This window comes from Panicum hallii, chromosome 2 (genome assembly GCF_002211085.1).
Source record: "Panicum hallii strain FIL2 chromosome 2, PHallii_v3.1, whole genome shotgun sequence".
Taxonomy (NCBI): Eukaryota; Viridiplantae; Streptophyta; class Magnoliopsida; order Poales; family Poaceae; genus Panicum; species Panicum hallii.
The window spans coordinates 2862415-2881812 of NC_038043.1; the positions used below are offsets into that span (position 1 = coordinate 2862415).

General features: G+C 49.1%; 3 protein-coding genes across 3 annotated transcripts; 2 read left to right on the top strand and 1 right to left on the bottom strand.

Moving 5' to 3' along the window:
- Positions 1 to 11855: 11855 nt before the first annotated feature.
- Positions 11856 to 12640, top strand: LOC112880102 (non-specific lipid transfer protein GPI-anchored 2-like). The gene is made up of 3 exons (XM_025944587.1): positions 11856 to 12216; positions 12321 to 12434; positions 12597 to 12640. Exons 1-3 carry the CDS (start codon positions 11856 to 11858, stop codon positions 12638 to 12640), a joined length of 519 nt encoding a protein of 172 aa, XP_025800372.1.
- Positions 12641 to 13509: 869 nt separating this feature from the next.
- On the top strand, positions 13510 to 16298 carry LOC112880103 (non-specific lipid-transfer protein-like protein At2g13820). Its single transcript, XM_025944588.1, has 3 exons — positions 13510 to 13822; positions 13915 to 14004; positions 14407 to 16298. The coding sequence occupies exons 1-3, from the start codon at positions 13510 to 13512 to the stop codon at positions 14499 to 14501; spliced, it is 498 nt and encodes a 165-aa protein (XP_025800373.1). The 3' UTR covers positions 14502 to 16298.
- An 880-nt stretch (positions 16299 to 17178) lies between these two features.
- On the bottom strand, positions 17179 to 19206 carry LOC112882435 (protein ANTAGONIST OF LIKE HETEROCHROMATIN PROTEIN 1). The gene is made up of 2 exons (XM_025947504.1): positions 19015 to 19206; positions 17179 to 18550 (listed from the first exon to the last, which is right to left on the bottom strand). The coding sequence occupies exons 1-2, from the start codon at positions 19175 to 19177 to the stop codon at positions 17493 to 17495; spliced, it is 1221 nt and encodes a 406-aa protein (XP_025803289.1). The 5' UTR covers positions 19178 to 19206; the 3' UTR covers positions 17179 to 17492.
- Positions 19207 to 19398: the final 192 nt, after the last annotated feature.

The window sequence follows — 19398 nt, forward strand, 5'->3', positions numbered from 1 at the left end:
AGCAACGGGTGATCAAGGAGATGGGATAAGCTCTGTGTGACTTATGCCCCGGTTAAACCTTGGTGTTAGGTCGAATGACCCCTTGATAGATCCCGTGGTGGCTAGCCAGTTCTAGCTAAGGTGGGTAAGGGCTTTGATGGGATCTGCACCGGCACTAAGGTGTTCGTGCTGTGGTACCCCACCTGTGGGTAAGTTGCACACCTCTGCAGAGTTAAAATCTATTCGAATAGCCGTGCCCACGGTATTGGGCAAGTTACTGTGTGGTCACATAACTAGTGTTTCTCTCTGGAACGGTTGGGCTGGTGTGAGTTGTTTGGAAAGTATCCGGTAGTTGTCTCGTGTGAGCTACGACGGACGGGGAGTCCCGTAGCGGTTTAAAACTTGGATCCTGTGTGGATCAACAGCACGTACTCCTTGACACTTGAAAACTTGTTTTGAAAATATTTTAAACGAACTTTCGCACAAAACCGAGTTTTTCCTCAAATGAACCATAACCTTACCCTTGGAATATCCCGTGCATTTAACTCTGTTATAACCCCCTCCGCGGGTGTGATTGGACTTGTTGAGTACGTTCGTACTCACCCCATTCTTACTTTTACAGTGGAAGATCCCGACTACATCCCCGAAGACGTCGAGTAGGGTTCCGTCCTGCACCCAGTCTTGCCTGTGGGTGAGGTCACCGTTGGAGCTCCGCATGGCGCAAGACTCTGATGATCCCCTTTTCGTAGTTAGTGTAGTAGTATGGATTTTAGTTGTAATCCTCGCGATAGTGGCGCTTCACTGCCCATTACCGCGAAGAGTTGTACGGTGATGTACCATCTGATGTAATAAAAGTGTTATCAGCCTCCTGGGCTGATAAAGTAACACTTTTAAGTCTTCCCTGATGGGGGGGACGCTTCACTCTCCAAGGCGATGAACTAGACGCCGACCATGACGACGATGTGCCGCTGCGGTTTCGTGAAATGGATGATGTCGTGAGGCCGGGATCACCGCTGGGCTATGCCGTTCGTGATCTTGGCGATGGCAGGTTACTGGCGGTGAGCGCGGAGGAACCTGCATCCTTGGCACAGGCATAGAAGGAGGTATGCTGGCGCCGAGTGATGGAGGAGGAGTTGTGGTCGATCGAGGAGAACCGCACGTGGACACTCACTGAGCTCCCACAAGGCCGGCGAGCCATTGGGCTCAAATGGGTGTTCAAGGTGAAGAGGGACGAGCACGGCGCGGTGGTGAGGCATAAGGCGCGGCTCGTCGTGAAGGGGGTACGCATAGCGCCACGGCATCGACTACGATGAAGTCTTTGCACCGGTGGCGCGGATGGAGGCAGTGCGGCTGCTCCTGTCCCTAGCTGCACATGAGGGCTGGGAGGTTCACCATATGGACGTCAAGACGGCGTTCTTGAACGGTGATCTGCAAGAAGTGGTGTTCGTGGAACAGGCGCCGGGTTTTGTCCAAGCAGGGCAAGAACACAAGGTACACCGACTACACAAAGCTTTATATGGTTTGCATCAAGCACCTCGCGCCTGGAATCAAAAGCTAGATGATAAGCTGGGTGTTCTTGGGTTCAAGAAATGTCCATCTGAGCATGCAATTTACTGTCAGGGTGTTGGTACTGAGAGGCTGGTAGTGGGGGTCTATGTGGATGATTTGATTATCACAAGGGCCAGCTGCAATAGTATCAAGAAGTTCAAGACACTAATGACAGAAATATTCAAGATGAGTGATCTAGGATTACTCACCTACTATCTGGGCATTGAAGTAAAGCAAGGTGTAGAAGGAATCACTCTGTCTCAAGGAAGCTATGCAGGTAAAATTCTGGAGAAGGCTGGCATGGTGGAGTGCAATGCTTGTGATGTTCCTATGCAAGCAAAGCTGAAATTGAGCAGGGACAGTGATTGCCCTCGAGTTGATGCTACAGAGTATAGAAGCTTGGTGGGAAGTTTGAGATATTTGGTGAATACTCGACCTGATTTGGCCTTCTCAGTTGGGTATGTGAGGAGATTCATGGAGGAGCCACATGAGGATCATCTAGCAGCAATTAAACATATTCTGAGATACATTGCAGGTACTAGAGACTGGGGACTCAAATTTGCAAGGAAGAAGGGAGATCAACCTGCACTTATTGGGTTCAGTGACAGTGATCTTGCTGGAGATATTGACAGCAGAAAGAGCACCACTGGTATCCTCTTTTTCCTTGGTAAAAGCCCTATCAGTTGGCAGTCAGCGAAACAAAAGGTTGTGGCATTGTCTAGTTGTGAAGCTGGGTACATAGCTGCTGCAACAGCTGCCTGTCAGGGTGTATGGTTAGCACGACTTTTATCTAAAATTTTGGATTCAGTGGTGATCAAGCCGGTGCTTAGGGTGGACAACAAGTCCACGATTTCTTTTATCAAGAATCCTGTGCATCATGGCCGGAGCAAACACATTGATACAAGATTTCACCTGATCCGGGAATATGCACAAAATGGGCAGATTGAGGTGAGCTTCATCAGAACTGAAGAGCAGTTGGGAGATGTTCTAACAAAGCCCCTTTGCAAGATCAAGTTCCTGAAGCTCTGTACCAAGATCGGCCTTCAAGAGTGTAAGTAGTAATCGTGCACGAGACTTAGGAGGAGATTTGTTGAATAATTCTTATGCACAGGTCATTCTGTTATTTAGTTAGCGGCACATGGCTGGTTGTTAGGCCATGCAGATTGTAGAGCTCTGACTCGCGCTGAGTTCGCGAAGGAGCGCGTCGTGCGCCACGTTCCAGATGTTTGGGATGGCACTCGTCGATGAAGAGTGTGGTGTGCATGTCGGGGTCATGGACTCCAGTTGTTTGTTATGTTTCCTAAGCAATGATCAGAGGAGAAAAAGCTACTGAGATTTGCGGCACAAACAAAACCGTGTTCATCGTTCCAGTTCGCGTGAGTTGTGTGCGTTCTTGAGCTCGCCGGCGTCGGAGGCAGCGACGTCTCTCTGGCGATCTCTGTCACTGCCTTTGTAGAGCTCGTCGACGCTGGCCTCGAGCGCGCAGCCGGTCTCGTCGTCGAGAGCCTGCCGGCTCTGCACGCGGGGATGGAGGGAGGTGACGGACGGGGAGACGAAGAGAGAGTGGGAAACTACCAGCAGTGTATATACTCTTACCTTTGTAACAGAGAGGGAGAGCTCGAGCTCGAGGTTGTCCATGTACGACGGCGAGGTCGACGGGGAGCTTCTCGTTTCTCGATCGGGATGGGCGGTGCCGGTGGAGCACTGGAGTGGACAACACCGTCATGGGGGAGTGTCACCTACAAGGAAGGGCAGGCTGCAGTAGGAGGAGGGAGAGCGTGAGCGAGACGCCAAGGTCAAAAGGCTGGTGGGAGATTGCTGGATTTACCAGGGAGCAGCAGAGCAGGTCGGTCAGCCATGGCCCTGGCCGTCTCTGTCTGAACCGAAAGGACATGAAGCTGGTGATCGTTGGAAAGGACAAGGCCCGGCAGCTGCACTGCAGGGCGACTGTGCCGCACGAAGATCAAGGTTGCCTTGTTGAACGTCTTGCTGCCTTGCTGGCCGGTTCCCTTGGGCGACAAGCTTGCCCCGGAAAACGATCAAGGATTTGCATTTTTTTGAAAGAGGATGCTGTTGCGGAAAAGCTTTCCGTCCAGCCTGATTCTGCCGGTAAATCAAACACCTGCTCCTCTCAAGGATTTGCATTTTTTTGAAAGAGGATGCTGTTGCGGAAAAGCTTTCCGTCCAGCCTGATTCTGCCGGTAAATCAAACACCTGCTCCTCTCTCGCCTCATGAAATTGGTAAAAGAAATTAAATAAAGCTCGGTGGAGCCAACAATGCAAATTGGATTAAGCTGCCATCTTAATGGCATGTTTGGATCTGACTAACTTTAATCCCGTCACATTGCATGTTTGTACACTAATTAGGAGTACTAAATATAGTTTTAATTATAAAACTAATTATATAAATGAAGACTAATTCGCGAGATGAATCTGTTAAGACTAATTAATTTATCATTAGCACATGTTTACTGTAGTACAACATTGCCAAATCATGCACTAATTACGCTTAATGGATTCATCTTACGAATTAGTCTCCATTTATGTAATTGGTTTTATAATTAGCCTATATTTAATACTTCTAATTAGTGTCCAGATATCCGATGTGATAGGGATTAAAGTTTAGTTCGGATATCACACTAGCTAGATTTTTTTTAAAAAAAACGCTACATGTTAAACGCATGCAACATACCTACCGATCCACCTAGAACTGAACCAATCAGAGGGAGGTACTAGCTAGATTTTGAAACGGAAACGGATTTTTTTTTTCTGAAACGGAAGGTACTAGCTAGATAGCTACTCCCCTGCCTGCACATCTCGATCAGTTACCAAATCCTGGTGCTAGCTGTTGCTGATCAATTAGCGGCAGCCGGAGCATCAATGGTTGCTGCCATTACGGCAATAGCACTTACCGAAATTGTTCCAGTTTGCATAATTTTACTAGCCGCCCAATGACACAAGGAGAAAAAATAATGGCGTGAACTGAACGCACATGCATGTTCCAGACGGCAGGATCACACGAACAAGAACCTAAGAACCTGAGCGGGTGCTTGGTCCTAAATGGTTAAACTTTGATCCTATCACATCACATAAAATTTTATTATTTAAAAATATTAAATAAAATTTATTTATAAAAATATTCGTGAGACGAATCTAACAAGATATATTAATCCATAGTTAGCGGACGGTTGTTGTAGCAAATTATTCATTAATTAGGTTTATTAAATTCGTCTGGCGAATTAGGACCCATCTGTGAAAAAGTTTTATACTACCTCCATCCTCAAATATAATAATTTTTTGACTTCGTCAAAGTCTAATATTTTTATCTTTGACCAATGATATCTCCAAAAATAATTAAAAAGTTACATATTACGATAGCTGGTTTCATTATAAATAAACTAATATCATTTTTATGTTGTCAATCTTTATATTTTTTACTATCTACGGTCAAGTTTAAAAGATTTCATTTGGAGAAAACCTAAAAATAGCTATATTCTAAAATGGAGGTAGTTGTAAATAATAAATTTTTTATGATGTGATAAAGCTAAAGTTTAACTTCCGCCTCGGAAACTAAACTAAAGGGCGCCTGAGAAGCCATTCAGAATCCTACTCCGAAAAACTGACGAGCCATTCAGAATTTCAGAGCAACAAGAAACTGAGAATCATCTCATAGAAGCAGGCTGCTGCTGGCCCTTGAGAAGCTGACGAGGAGCTCTCGCAAGCAGCTCCTGTGTCCTGACGAGCTCCTCGCTCGCTCGCTCTCGGCCCTGGCACCACTACTGCAAGCGTCAACCGTGACGCGCGACGCGGAAGCGGAACCCGGATCGACGGAGGCACGAAACGGCGATGAGGGCCTTACAGCTCGCGGTGGAGCCGGTCGGCGGCGGCGCGGAGGTCGTCTGCCGGCGCTCTGCTTCGCGGCGGCGGCAACCATTATCAGGAACTGAACTTACCGTGTGTTTGGTTGGCGGAATGAGGGTGAACGGAACGGAGCGGTGCCATTTTTGCACGTATTTGGTTGGAGGACGGTGGAGCGGAGCGGAGCGGAGCGGAGCGGAACCGCTCCCGCGCAGGAATATTCGGTGTAGATTCGGAACGAGCTCGCTCCGTGAAAACGAGCGGACGCGAGCGCTCGCCTCCCACGCGCGCTCGGGTCCCGCTGCCCGTCACCGCCCGCTCGTCTCCCCTCCGCACGCAGGTGAGCGACCGGCTCCCATGCCGCCCCTGGAGCCCCCCCGCCCCCGGCGCCGCCGCCGCCGGAGGCCCCCGCGCGCCGCCCCTGGCGGATCTGCCGCCGGCCTAGAGGCCCCCGCGCGCCGCCCCTGGAGCCCCCCCCCACCCACCCCGCGCGCGCCTTGGTGGATCTACCGCCGGCCGGCCTGGAGGCCCCCCCCCCCGGTCGCGCGCCCGGGCGGATCTGCCGCCGGCCTGGAGCCCCCCGCGCGCCGCCGATGGAGCCCCCCCCCCCCCCCCCCCCCGTCGCGCGCCCGGGCGGATCTGCCGCCGGCATGGAGGCCCCCGCGCGCCGCCGCTGGAGCCCCCGCTCCCGCGCCCCCCCCTCCCCGGGGCGGCAGAGCCCCTGGAGCCGCCACCACCCCCCCCCCCCCCCCCCCCCCCGCGCGGCGGAGGCCCCCCGGGCGCCCGCATCCTGTCTTGGCCATAGATGTTTCCTCCTGATAGCTTGCTGTATTTTGTGTATGGTGGTAACCTCACCCCTAATAAAAGGAGGAGGTAACCTCACTCACCTGACTCTCCAACCAAACACAGAATGGAACGGTTCTACTCTAGCGCACTCTCCAACTAAACAGAAAATAGAACGGCTCCGTTCTCCTTACCAAATGTAGAATGGAACGGCTCCATCCTCAGAAACTGGAATGGAACCGTTCCATTCAACTTGGCTCCCTAATCAAACGAACCATTAGATTTCACATTCGCGAAAACCCCACCGGTTTGGATCGCGATTAATAGTCGCGATCCAATTTAGGGATCTTTGTGTAAAATAATGGATGAAATGCTTTAAAAAATTCCGTAATTTGGATCGCGATTATCGATCGCGATCCAATTTAGGGGTGTTTCTGAAAAAGTTCCGAATTCAATATTTGCACATGCCCCCCCTGAACTCGGACGGTTTCCTCCCGTCCGTCCGCCGGCGGCACGCGCCCCCGTCGTCGTCCAAGGAGGCGCCCCTACGCCGCCGCCCGAACACGTCGCCGCCGTCACGCCGGCCGCCGTCGTCCCAGAAGGAGCTCCTACGCCGCCGCCGCCGGTCCCGAACGCCACCATCATCATGCGCCTCACCGTGGAAGGCCGGTTGCGTCTCGACGCCGGCCGGGCCGTCCCCAAGCACTCGACGACGCTAGCTGCACGCGACAACAATGGATTGATGAGGAGCTTCCGGACTGGGATCGGAACGAGCGGAGCGGCGCGGCGCGGAGGTGGGAGGAGTACTGGCCGCCTACTGGAGAAGCTAGCGGAGAGCAGGAGGGAGAGAGGACTAGGGCAGGCCACTGCCCGGCACCAGAGAGAGAGCTAGCGCGCGGCAGGGCATGGCCAGGGTTCATTGGACTGGCGGACGGATGGTTTGATTGGTTTGGCGAAGGAGCAGGTCAGCAGGAGCTGTGCCCAGTACGGGCTCTGCTGCAATGGCGCATGGGCACGGAAGTCAAAAGGCTACCACTAGTCCAGAAGCTATCGGTGGATATAGCTGTAGTTTTTCTTTTGAAAAATACACTAGAGTATTTTCATTTCAACAGAAGAGTGAATTTTTTTTGAGATTAACAAAAGAGTAACTGACCATTTCCGTGACATAAACACACACTTAAATACCTTAAGAATAATTTTCAAGCGACTTAAAAGGCTTCTCAGCCGGTGTCAAAAGGCTACCACCAGCACGGAGCTCAACGTTGTCATGTAAAGTTGGCCGCCGGCCGCCCGGCCCAGTCTTCGCCCCTTCACACGGTGGGTGGACGAGCTTGTTGGTTCCCTTCGGCGACAGGCTCTTCCCCTGGAAGCTTTTAAGCTTCTGAACACGTTGGCCATGAGGCATTTAACCTGTTTAAACACCTTTCAGACATTACAAGATGGCTAATCCTAATCGTGTCCACTAAATCGTGCGTTTATCTCGTTCATATAGCTGTTTAGTTTGAGTATTTCGCCAATTCACATTTGCCCAAAGTTCTTCCGAAATCCACATATGCCCAAAGTTCTTCCGAAATCAGACGAGGCCATCCGCCAATATTTGTGCGGCACGGGCGCACGGCGCGGCGGCACACTGAACGAAAAGACGCGCGCCATTCATGGAGCGCGTGAGCAGCCGGCAAGGCGGCCTCCGGCGCGCCGCCTCCCCCTGCGCCTCTGACTCCTCCATCTCATCGCCACGCCGCGAAACCCGCGCCGGCGCCGGGGAGGAGGAAGCTGTCGAGACCATGCACGACCGCCGCCTCAGCACCGCGGAGGAGGGTATTGAGAAGGCGCACGCCGGAGCCGGCGCGGGCGTCCTCCGTCCTGCGCTCGGCCCCCCACCGTGCTCTATTCCTGAGGGACACCGCGGAGATCGAGGAGGCGCCGGGGGCTGCAGCAGCTGCGCAACTTGGTCATGAGCTTGCCGCCCCCTGCGCCTCCGACTCCGCCGCCTCATCAACCCGCCGCGAAACCCTCGCCGCCGGGAAGGAGGAAGGCGCTGAGACCATGGACGACGGAGGCGGCGTCCGCCTCAGCGCCGCGGAGAAAGGTAAGCAGAAGGCGGACGCGGACCTCCCGGGCGTCCTCCGTCGTCCCGCGCCCGCCACGGAGATCGAGGAGGCGCCTCCCTCCCCGCCTCCTTTGCCGCCCAGCCTCCACGCCGCGAGCCAGCCGCACAGGAATCAGGCGACGCTTGAATGCCTACATGCCGAGATGCAGCAGCTGAGCGGCGGCTCGGCGAGCTGTCGTCGTTCAAGCTGCGCCTGCAAGGCGAACCGCGGCCTGGGCACGAGGCTAGGCGCGCCGGCGCGGTCGTCCCCCGCCATCCTCTCGGCCCGAGCGCCGCCTCGGAGATCGAGGAGGCGCCTCCCTCCCCGCCTCCTCCATCCCGCCTCCTCGCCCTGAACGCGGCGCGCAGCCTCGGCGCGGCGGCGGCGGCAGGGCCCGCGGGTCTGGGAGGCATGGTCGACGAGCTGCGGAGGAAAGAGGCGACGCTGGCGCTGCTGGCAAGCCAGCTGCAGCATCTGCGACGGGAGGTCGGCGAGGGCGCGTCCAGGTGCCCGGGAAGCGAGCCGCGGCAGGAGCACGCCGGCGCGGCGGAGGTACAGAAACTAGAGCGCGAGATGGGAACGATGCACGAGAGCTTGTACAGCTCGAGGGACAGGATGTTGGCTCTTCATCTCCAGGAAGAGGAAGTGCAGGCGTTTAGGGAATCTCTCAGGGCCTGGGAGGAATTCAGGAAGCCGGTGCCTGTGCCTCAGCGCAAGAACACCAAGGTCAGCCAAAACTTTCTTCCATGCATCCATTTAAAATTTGCATCTTCAACGATGATAAAAGACATGTAGTGACACTGGGAGCCCAACACTTTGTTACCGATTTTTAGCTACTCTGTTTGCAGTATCAGCTCAAGGAATTTTACACCGATTTGGTACTTGGCATCAAGAAGCTAGTTACCATCACTCCATCAGACTACTTGTCTTTCCAATAGAACATCATCGGCGTGACCTAGTATTTTGCCAAGGCCTACTTCATTATAAGTTGCATTGCATTCCTGATTACCCTTATATTGACTACTCGGCTTCCCATTAGATCGTAGTTGTGGCGAAAGCCTCCAAGTGAATTGTGGGTTGCTGGGTTTTGCCCCAACCTATGAGTATTCTTGAATTCTTGTGAACTTCCAGGCTGTACTATATGATCTTCCCCTTCATGTAGGTGGAAGTTGCACTCACAAGGTCAAAGAACTCAAGTATATAGGTCGGCATGAATCCATCCTGGGTCGGATGCCTAATCCAAAGTGTCTTCGCAGTTGCACTTTGTGAATGTAGTTATGCATCATTGCAGTTACAATGATCAAATGCATTGAGCTTAATTTGAATTACCGTGAGAACCCACTAACCTAGCACCGGAAGTTTGAGAAATTAGCATCACGAGTCATCATGATTGTTGAAGTTTATTCAAGGTATTAATTGCAGTTATGTCGAAACAGAAGATGAGATTTTCTGGCATCGACTACATCATGGCATACATTTGTGGCTTGGACATCTACGGAGAAGCTGTCTGAATTCTTGCAGATTTCTGGTATTTGCAACTGGAAACTACTTGTCCCAGTGATTGCCTTGGCCAACGGGTTGGTGCTCCTCGTTCAGTTTCGGGCTCTTCACCCAGTCCACCACCTTACTTGCATCGTCGGTGCAATTGCTGCTTGCTGGATGCTTGGCAGCATCGCCTTTTGCTGCCGACTGCTTGGGACGTCGTCTAGGAGCACAAAGGGTTTCAGGCTTCATTTTGCGCGGCCCATTTGTGTATGCTTCTTGCTCCTTGTTCTGTGCATCTTCTACCTCATCTTGCGGCTCATTGGTGGTACTCTTGCTGGTGCGTCTCAGTCACTGCTAGCACCAGCTCCGGCATTCTCAGATATCTTTCATATTCTTTTAACAACTCTTCATGTTTGTTTCCAAATAAACTCTCTTTACGGAGCTGAGCTAAAGTGCCTTTTCCTTTCTGCAATGTAGGTTTGATCGGTAGAGATGCCGGTGCTAGCTCCTAAACTTCAGGTTAAGTATCATTCTACCATCCATGCACTTGCTTGTCACTTGTTATGTTTCCAGTATAAATAGTGAATGAGTTGGGTAGGTTTTTTAGATATTTTCAGCTTAATTTTCTTGTCTTCCTTGTTTTGTAGGCTTGGCCCAAAGGCAGTGGAACGTGTTTTGCAGCACAAGGTGGTGGATATTGTGATGTCTAAGCTCGAATCAGTTTAGTATTTCTTTGATTCCTGGACTATTAGGCCCTGGCTAATATTGCCCCCATGGTGACATGCTACTACGTACCTTAGCTTTTATATATATGGCGTTTAGGACAATCTAATGGTCACTTTGTCCTAAACGTCATACATTTAAAAATGGAGGGAGTGTCATGTTAAGTAGAGCCTTCCACTCCCCTGATGAGTGAACTCTTGTGCCGCTTTTGTTTCTGAAGCCCTAGCTACTTAGCTAGCACTCTCTCATGTCACTAGATGCATGGTGTTCCATGTTTTTACAACACCCTGTGTGTTGCCTGCTACAAGTTTTGCAAAGTTCCCCCAAGGGCAAAGCACAAAGCTGAAAATGTAGGGTCGCCCTGAAATGGTGCGTGCAAACTTGACGAGATCGTCATTAGCTATGATCGCTGACAAGTGAGCCTTCTGGAGTTCTGATGGATATGTCTAGTTCTTTTTGCTTTTTTTCTTTTTGTGAGGCAAATATGCCGACCTCTACAGCACGCTTGGAAAAACTCGAGAACGTATCCGTGGGCCGCTGCTGGTTGCTCTGGTTTCGTGGGCCGACCATTTTTGCGGGCCGGTGCTCAATCCGCGGGGGCTTAAACAGGCCGCTGCGGATCCGTTACCTGGCCGGGTGAGGAGGCGTGCGGTGACACAACCCGCCGGCCCGGCGAGGAGGAAGAGTTGGCCAGCCACCAAAATCCAAGTATACCGGTGCCAACAACACGCGATCGCATCACCAAGTCTGCAAATCCTACGGCTATTCTGCCCCTTCACCAGTGACATGATTTCAATTAAAAAACAGGTGATATGATATTATTTTGTTAAATGTGCCGGAAGCTTTGTTTGTTAGATCCGTTTATGAGAATAAAAAAATTATCCTCACATTACGTGTCACTTATACTTGCTCAGTTGGTAATAACTATATATATATATATATATATATATATATATATATATATATATATATATATATATATATATATATCTTCCATTTATCAATGTGATGTTAACTACTCCCTCCGTTTCAGATTGTAGTTCGTTTTGGAAATTAAAATATATAAATTTTACTTGTATGCAGACACATCTATATCTAAATGCATAGCAAAATCTATATATATTTAGATATATCAAAATGACTTACAATTTGGAACGTAGAGAGCAGTTGCAAGTACAGAGAGGTAGGCGGATGGTTTGGCCACCACTCCATCCAAACACTTAACTTCCTCCTCCAGCCTTCTCTATAAAAAGGCCAAGTGCTTTTGCCATGGAATCCCAACACACACTCACAGAACCTCCATTCATCGATCTTAGGGCAAGCAGGGAGCTTGAAGCTTGGCCGGATCACTCACCACTGTAAGTCTGTAACAGCACTGTTCGTGCTCCGATGGCTCGGGGTTCGTCCGCGCTCGGCGGCCTGCGGGGGTTCGCCGTGGCGGCGGTGGCGGTGGCCGCCGCGCTGCTCGTCGTCGTCGCGGCGCCCCGGTGCGCCGCGCAGGCGACGTCGGGCTGCACGGCGTCGATCCTCAGCCTGGCGCCGTGCCTCTCCTTCACGGCGGGGAACACGTCGGCGCCGGGCGCGTCGTGCTGCTCGGCGCTGGCGGGCGTCGTGCGCGGCGCGCCGCGGTGCCTCTGCGCGGTGCTCGGCGGCGGCGCGGCGTCGTCGTTCGGGGTCACCGTCAACGCCAGGGCGCTCGAGCTGCCCGGCAAGTGCAGGGTCCAGACCCCGCCCGTCAGCCAGTGCAACGGTAAGACCGTCGTTAGAACCTCCGATCCCTCCCGCGTGTAACGCACACTGCTGCGCCGCACGCTAGCTAAGCTTCTAGCTGACAACTGAATCACGACGGGGCAGCTGTGGGTGCTCCTGCGTCGTCTCCTCAGGCGGCGGCGACCCCTGGTGCCGGCTCCACTCCGGTGGCCACCGTCGAGGCTCCCACCGCGCCGCCGCCATTTCAGAGCACCGCAGGTGATAATCTATCCCTGATGACTATCTGCTACTACGTACATTAATTTTTCTGGTTTCTGTCAAATGCTGCATGCCACGTTTCACGATGAAAAGCACCGGCAGGTCAGTACAATCTGCGCACATTTGCTCACGAGCATGTCTGTCTGCGCGTTCTCCACGCAGGAGCTGGATCGAAGGCAACTCCAGCGACTGGTGCCGTCTCTTAGGACGCCGGCGTCACTAGATCCGCGGTGGTCTCGGAGTCTTTCGTCTTCGCAATCGCGTCCCTGATGGCTTTCTGAGTTTAGACGTACTTTCTCCATCCTAAATTATTAGTTATTTTGACTATTTTAACTTTTCTAGATACATCGATTTTGCTATGTATCTGGACATGATATCGGAGGGAGTAGAATGTACTCCGTATCTGTATCTTTTAATTTGTTCATGTTTGCCTCACTAGCTGTATATAGTATAGTGAATTTCTTATCAATGGGGGATTGTATGTTTTGCATCTGTGCAAACAGTATGATGGTAGACGAATTCAAAGTATGCATCAATTGCTTGCTCGTCTTTATAGTTTCTTCGTGTATGAAGACACCGTCACACACAATTGCCACGACATTCAAGAAGAGACGACACAATCATCAGACTTGATCAAGAGGCTAAACAGGATTGACCAAGCTTGTCCTTGGAACAATCCAAATAACAGCTCAAGAATCAGATGCGTATCTTTTCAAGATCCGTGCTACAAATTCAATGAGAAATTGACCACCCAGCAGACCCAGGAACGGATGGCTGGAGCTGACAAGCTGGGCTTGAAGCAACCGAGCTCTTCCAGTCATGCATGAGCATAGAAGCATTTCCATAAATAGGATGCTGCAAGCAAAGGCTACGTCGATTCACTGCCGTGGCCAAACACCTGTGTGGTCACTGGTCAGGGAGAGCATGGTAGCTACCTGGTATACTACGGTTCCAACAATCCCGGCAGGCATCACCACACCATTGGCCACCTCCCTCCTCCACCGTCCTCACAGACCACACTCTGCCAAAAATCGAAGCTCTCGCTTCGTGCAGCCTGATGATGGCTGCACGAACGATGGGGACCGTCCTGGCGATGGCAAGTCTGGTGGTGGCGCTGGCTTTCTCCCAGGTGGCGGCGCAGGGCAACGGCTGCTCGAGCGTGATGATGACCCTCTCCCCGTGCATGGACTTCATCTCGAGCAAGGCCCCGGAACCGGGGATATCCTGCTGCTCTGTGCTCGCTGGAGTCGTCCAGACCGATCCCCGGTGCCTCTGCATGGTTCTGGATGGCACCGCGACGTCCTTTGGCATCTCCATCAACCAGACGAGGGCGCTGGAGCTCCCTGGAGTCTGCAAGGTCCAAGCACCACCGATCAGCCAATGCACAGGCATGTCAATGTTGTAATCCAATGCGAATCATGATCAATTTCTACTACCCCTTAGACCCATCAGACATGAATGCATGGTTGTTCGATTTCAGGCATCCCAACAGCACCGGCACCAGCACCTTCCAGCAACTCAGAAGCAACAGAGGAGGAAGAAGCTGAGGCAGCTGCGGATGCACCTTCAGGTGAAGACATCACTAAACTTTAATGTTTTCAATTCAGATGCTTCTAACAAAACAAGGGTTGCTCGTTGTTCAATTCTAATAAAAAACAGAAGACAAAATTGTAGATCTTACTAGTTAAAGGAAATATGATTTGTTGCAACTGCAAAAATATGAGTTCTTATGCGGCTTTTGGATTTCAGATGGCCATGCAAAGAATCCTTGCACTATGTACCAAATGTACCTAGATGATCAAACTTAGCAGCACTTCAAAGAATACCTGCAGTAGTTTGAATGCTTACAGCATTTTGGTGCAGAGAGATGTTTTTAGTAGTTTTCTTTTTCAAATTGCTCAGTACTCTAATAGACATGGAAGTCTGGTGGAGTGGTTGTGGTAACCTGAGAAGAGTATTTTATTCGATGCAGGAAACGGAACCTCAAGCTCCACAAACTCAAAGAATGCAGCAAGTTTAGCGGCAACAATGCTTATTCCCGTTTGTGCATTGCTCCATGTCTTCTAAGTGTTGCTACAACTTCTAGTCATCATGCAGGAATTAGATCTGTACTTAATCATGATTCTTTATTGCCGTGCATTTTGCACGATATGCCTTTCTGGTATTTTGCATCAAACATGCTTTTTTCGTCCAGTGAAATCAATCCTCACCAATTTCAGTGGAATTGGTGATCGATAGCACATGATGATTATCAAGGATAAGGAAATCGCCCACCAAGTTCCTGTGAAATAAACTATTCACAAAAGGTTTCCCACTACTTTAAGCTAATCATTTATAATGTGACATCTTGATGTCACACAGCAGTTTGCTGTGAACCAAGCTAATTCTCACCAATTTCAGAGAGGCTTACATATATATACAAAATCACAGTCCTACTTTGCTTTCAAAGAATATTGTGTTGCAACATGTTGACATGTTCGCGTCGAAAAGTAAAGTGAGACTTGATTTGAAACCATAAATGATGCCAAACATGAATTAAAACGTAAAAGATAACAATAGCGTGTCATCAACAATGTTCTAAAACAGCATGCGTTCTACAACCCAATGTAGCCAAGGATTTACACCTCTCGAACCCGTGGTATAAAGTCCATGAAAAACACCAAATTGCAGGCAATCATATAATGAAATGTGGAACTAGCTAACATTAACTAAGAAAAGCAGTAAATAATAGTGCCCATGGTAATTGGAAACAATGAATAGTATGCAGAATAAGAAAATGAAGCATAGCATGGTAAATTTGGCATTACCAGCTGATTATGTGGATCGTAGAGAGATCATCTCAGCATTTTACTACCCTGAACAAAAATAGTAATGCTAAACCGGTTTACTATTTCTCAGTGGATAAAATAAATATACACATGATTCAAGAAGAAAGACTGAATTTCTGTTCGGGAAATTAACAGCGTATGCTTTAACCCATAAGGCCATAACTAAACCATAAACACAAAAGAAGACCAAAATATAGCACTGCAGTTGTGTGAATCTCAAAATTCGCTAAAACTGTTCCGAGTTTAAGATCAGCATACAGAATTTATTGTGGGCTTTACACTTCCACCAAAAATGCACATGTTCTAAAGAACGTGATTCTAAACACTCAGGTGCAAATCAACTTATCAACCCCTCATCTATGCACACATGCTGTTTTCTTTTGGAAATACAAAAGGCACTTCCTCAATTAGGTCCAGACCATGTCAAACCTCCACCAAATAAAAACAGTTGGATAAGGATATCAGTGGTTGATTCGGAGAGGTTCAGAGTTAGATTGCCTAATGGCTAGTTGATAAGGATATAGATGGTTACCTTTGGTTCCATAGAAATCACCACGAGTTGAGTGACGTTCTCTTTCTGTTGTGCTTAGGCCTGCAGACAAGTATGGAATGCATTCGGAGTCCCCATTTATACAGAAAAAGCAGTCAACCTCCAATGTGCCTACTATGACTGTATGACTCAGAATCAGAAAAGTCCACGCAAAACTGTGAATACATAGTAGAATGGACTCACCTCGTTCCATTTCATCTGACAGGACTAAACAGTCAGCTGCAGAAATAACACTACTAATTTCCTGTACCTACAAAAACAGCAAAAACACAGCATATAATACGAAATCCTACTGAATCGGCACATCACCAATTCCCTGAGGCAACACATCAAAATTTTGGGCTTCGGACAAGATACAGGAGCGACAGCTTTATAATAAGTTGTTTAGAACTTACAATGCAGGATTTGATCATGCCCTGATGCATAATAAGAACAACAGAGTAGAGGACCTGGCCAAACTTTCTTCATTTTCATCCGCTGCCTTTAAGTCCCTAGCTGCCATTTCTTGTTTTTCTCTGTGTATACACCAGAAGTTTTCGCACATGTTGTCAACCATGGTTCGAATGATTTTTAAACTTTGTTTCCAAGATATTGGCAATGAATTTATAGATACAGTCTGTTGGAATATTTACAATGCAGGGCAATGCAAAATTAGTTGTGCATATTTGGATTCTGCTTGAAAACTCGCAACTTCTTACTGGATTTTAGCATATTTTGTTCAAGAAATATTCTGATGAAATATTCTTTCCATGCAAAAGGTTTATAAAGAGCAAAAGAGGATAAAAATAGTTTCACAAGTTATCCTGGAAATTTTATTTATGATTTACCAAACAAATTTATAGAAAGAAACTTCACAGAAAGGGTCCCGTGCTGGCGTAATTTTATGCAGTAAATTTAAATGAAAAACTATTAAACATTGCTTGAAGCGTTACATGTACACAGCTGCTTACATTAACGAGGATTCAATAGTTCGATGGATGTTACAGAATATAAGCTCATGCAATCCTGTAACAGATTCCACTGTACCTTAGAAAAATGATATGAATTGGACAAATTCCACAAGCCAGTTAGTTAATCAAGTTAACCAAGCAACTAAACAAAAGTTTGATTTCACATCCACATCTCTCATATAACCAAATCAAGATCATGCAATTTTTCAAAACCAACTTTAACATATTTTGTCAGGTTATGTAATTTATGCTATATATATATATATATATATATATATATATATGATAAAACCATAAAATTTTAGACCATATTATCGCATCCTTTATTAGGGTGTGGAATTCACACAACCAACTTCAGGCCTTCTCTAACAACAAAAGTCTCATCATAGAAACAGTGACCTTGTAATGAACCTAAATAAGATGCTGAATCATTCAGAAAATAAGATACCAATTGCCAAATCATTCATGAATTTTGTTACATTATGCAACATCATGCCACTCAACATGAGGACTGGCATTATCATGATGAACATAAACCCAATCATGAGGACTAGTTCTTATACTTATCCAACTAGCTAAACCCTAAAGTAATCGATCATGCCATTTCTGGGGAATCTTTACTGAATTGCACCCAGCAAATCTTACTACAATAATGGAAATTAAGAGAAGAACAGAAAAAGAATCAAAGATGCACCATCACAACCCCAGCAATAGCACAAACAAACTTAGTTCAGTTCAGCAGAAGCTTGGGAGCTTCATAACTTTGGAGATGTGCTGTAATGTTTTCTCTCATTGCTTTGCCATTAGGTTCCATCTGCTCACAGTTTTCTTCACTATAGCCAATATCATGATGGTTTGGAAGTTCAACAGTCGGAAGCAGTTCATCTTTGCAGTCTATAAGTATATTGTGAAGCAGGCAGCAAACAAGAATTATACTTGGCAACTTGTTCTTATCAGGCCTCCACATGACTTTGTGTAAGATCCTCCAAGATCCCTTCAGCCGTGTCAGTGCGTTCGTTCCAAGCAGCCTAGCAGCTTTTTGGCGAGCATTAAAGTTGAGCATTGGGGCAGACAGATTTTTCCCTTCATATGGTGTCATAAGCCATGGGAACAGAGGATAACATGAGTCACCAGCAATGTACTCCCTGATCTCTGCATTCTCTGCTGAAACTTTAACAGGGCCATTCAAACGGTTCCCAGCTTCACAGAGCTTGAAAAACGCAGAGCATTTCATCAGGCGTGAGAATGTCATGCTACCAGGCCAACCAGTAACAATATCAATAAACCTCATCTCATCATCAACAATCCCTTGCAGGAACATACTGTAGTTCTTGGCTGGATCGCACCAGTCTTCAGATGACTCAACAGCAGGAAGCGTCATGATTATGTGGGTGGCATCAACAGCACCACAACAATTTGGCAGGCCATAAACAGCCTCCAGCGTAGCTTTGATCTCCTCAATTCTCTCTTGGCCTGGCCAAGCCAGATGATAACGAGCCCTCTCTTCCATCGACTCAATAAACCTCCATGTCACTTGTGAAACAGTAGACTGCCCCACACCAAAAGCAGCTCCAACCGACACCTGTGAATCACCAGATGCCAGCCTCCTCATGGCGATTGCCACTTGCTTCTCCACACTGAGCAACCTCCCCTCAATGTTGATCAGACCGGAGGGCGGCCTCGAGATCAAATCCTCCCTTACAATGGAGCAGATGTAGTCGAAAGTCTTCCTCGAAGTCCTGAAGAAGTGCCTGAATGCTTTCCCCTCATCTGAAGGGATAACTTGACCTGTCCCGCAGAACAAATCGAAACTTAATCACACACACAGCCAGGCCAAGATTTTTTCACATCGTAACAGCAGCACATTACAAAGCTCACAATTTCGCACAAAATCAAGCTAAAAAGATTCAGTTTTTCGTCGATACTAAGGCTGCCTACCCCCAAATCTTGGCACATTCACACGGTTGGCCTCCAGTCATGGAAATCGAAATCCGCTAAGGATTGACTAAAATCCACCCACCGAATCAACTATCCCCCAAACGGATGGCCCTGAAGCGATTGCGACCCACACCCGGACATCCGGGGAAAGCGGCATGCCCGGATGAGCAGGAGGGCGCGGTGGCCGCCGTAAAGCCCGTGCGGAGCGGCCGCCAGCGCGGATTTGGGGGAATGCAGCAACCATGGACGAGAATTCGCGGAAACGGCGCCGGTACGGGACAGGGAAAGGGGAGAATCGGGCGGCGTAGGTATACCTGACTCGGCGTGCTTGTGGAGGAAGGTGTACCACCACTCGGTGTCGAGGCCGCGGAGCTCCGGCGGGAGCGGCGGCGGCGCGTTCCGGATCCTGGCGACCTTCAGCTTGCTGGAGTCCTTGGACTTCCGCTTCCCCTTCTTGGACTTCTTCAGCGGCGGCATCTCCCTCCCTCCCTCCCTCCTCCTTTCTCCTCTCCTACTGCAGTCCGCGCTCGTCTCCTTCCGGCCTCGTTTTATCGTGCCCCCTGCTCCGGGATTACCTGGCAAGGTGAATCAGGGATTTTTTTTCCTAAAGAAAATCTTACAAATCACAAACTGACTGGCAAGTGGGACCGTGGATCATGTAGACCCACTTGCCAGTGACTACTTGCATAAAATTCTCC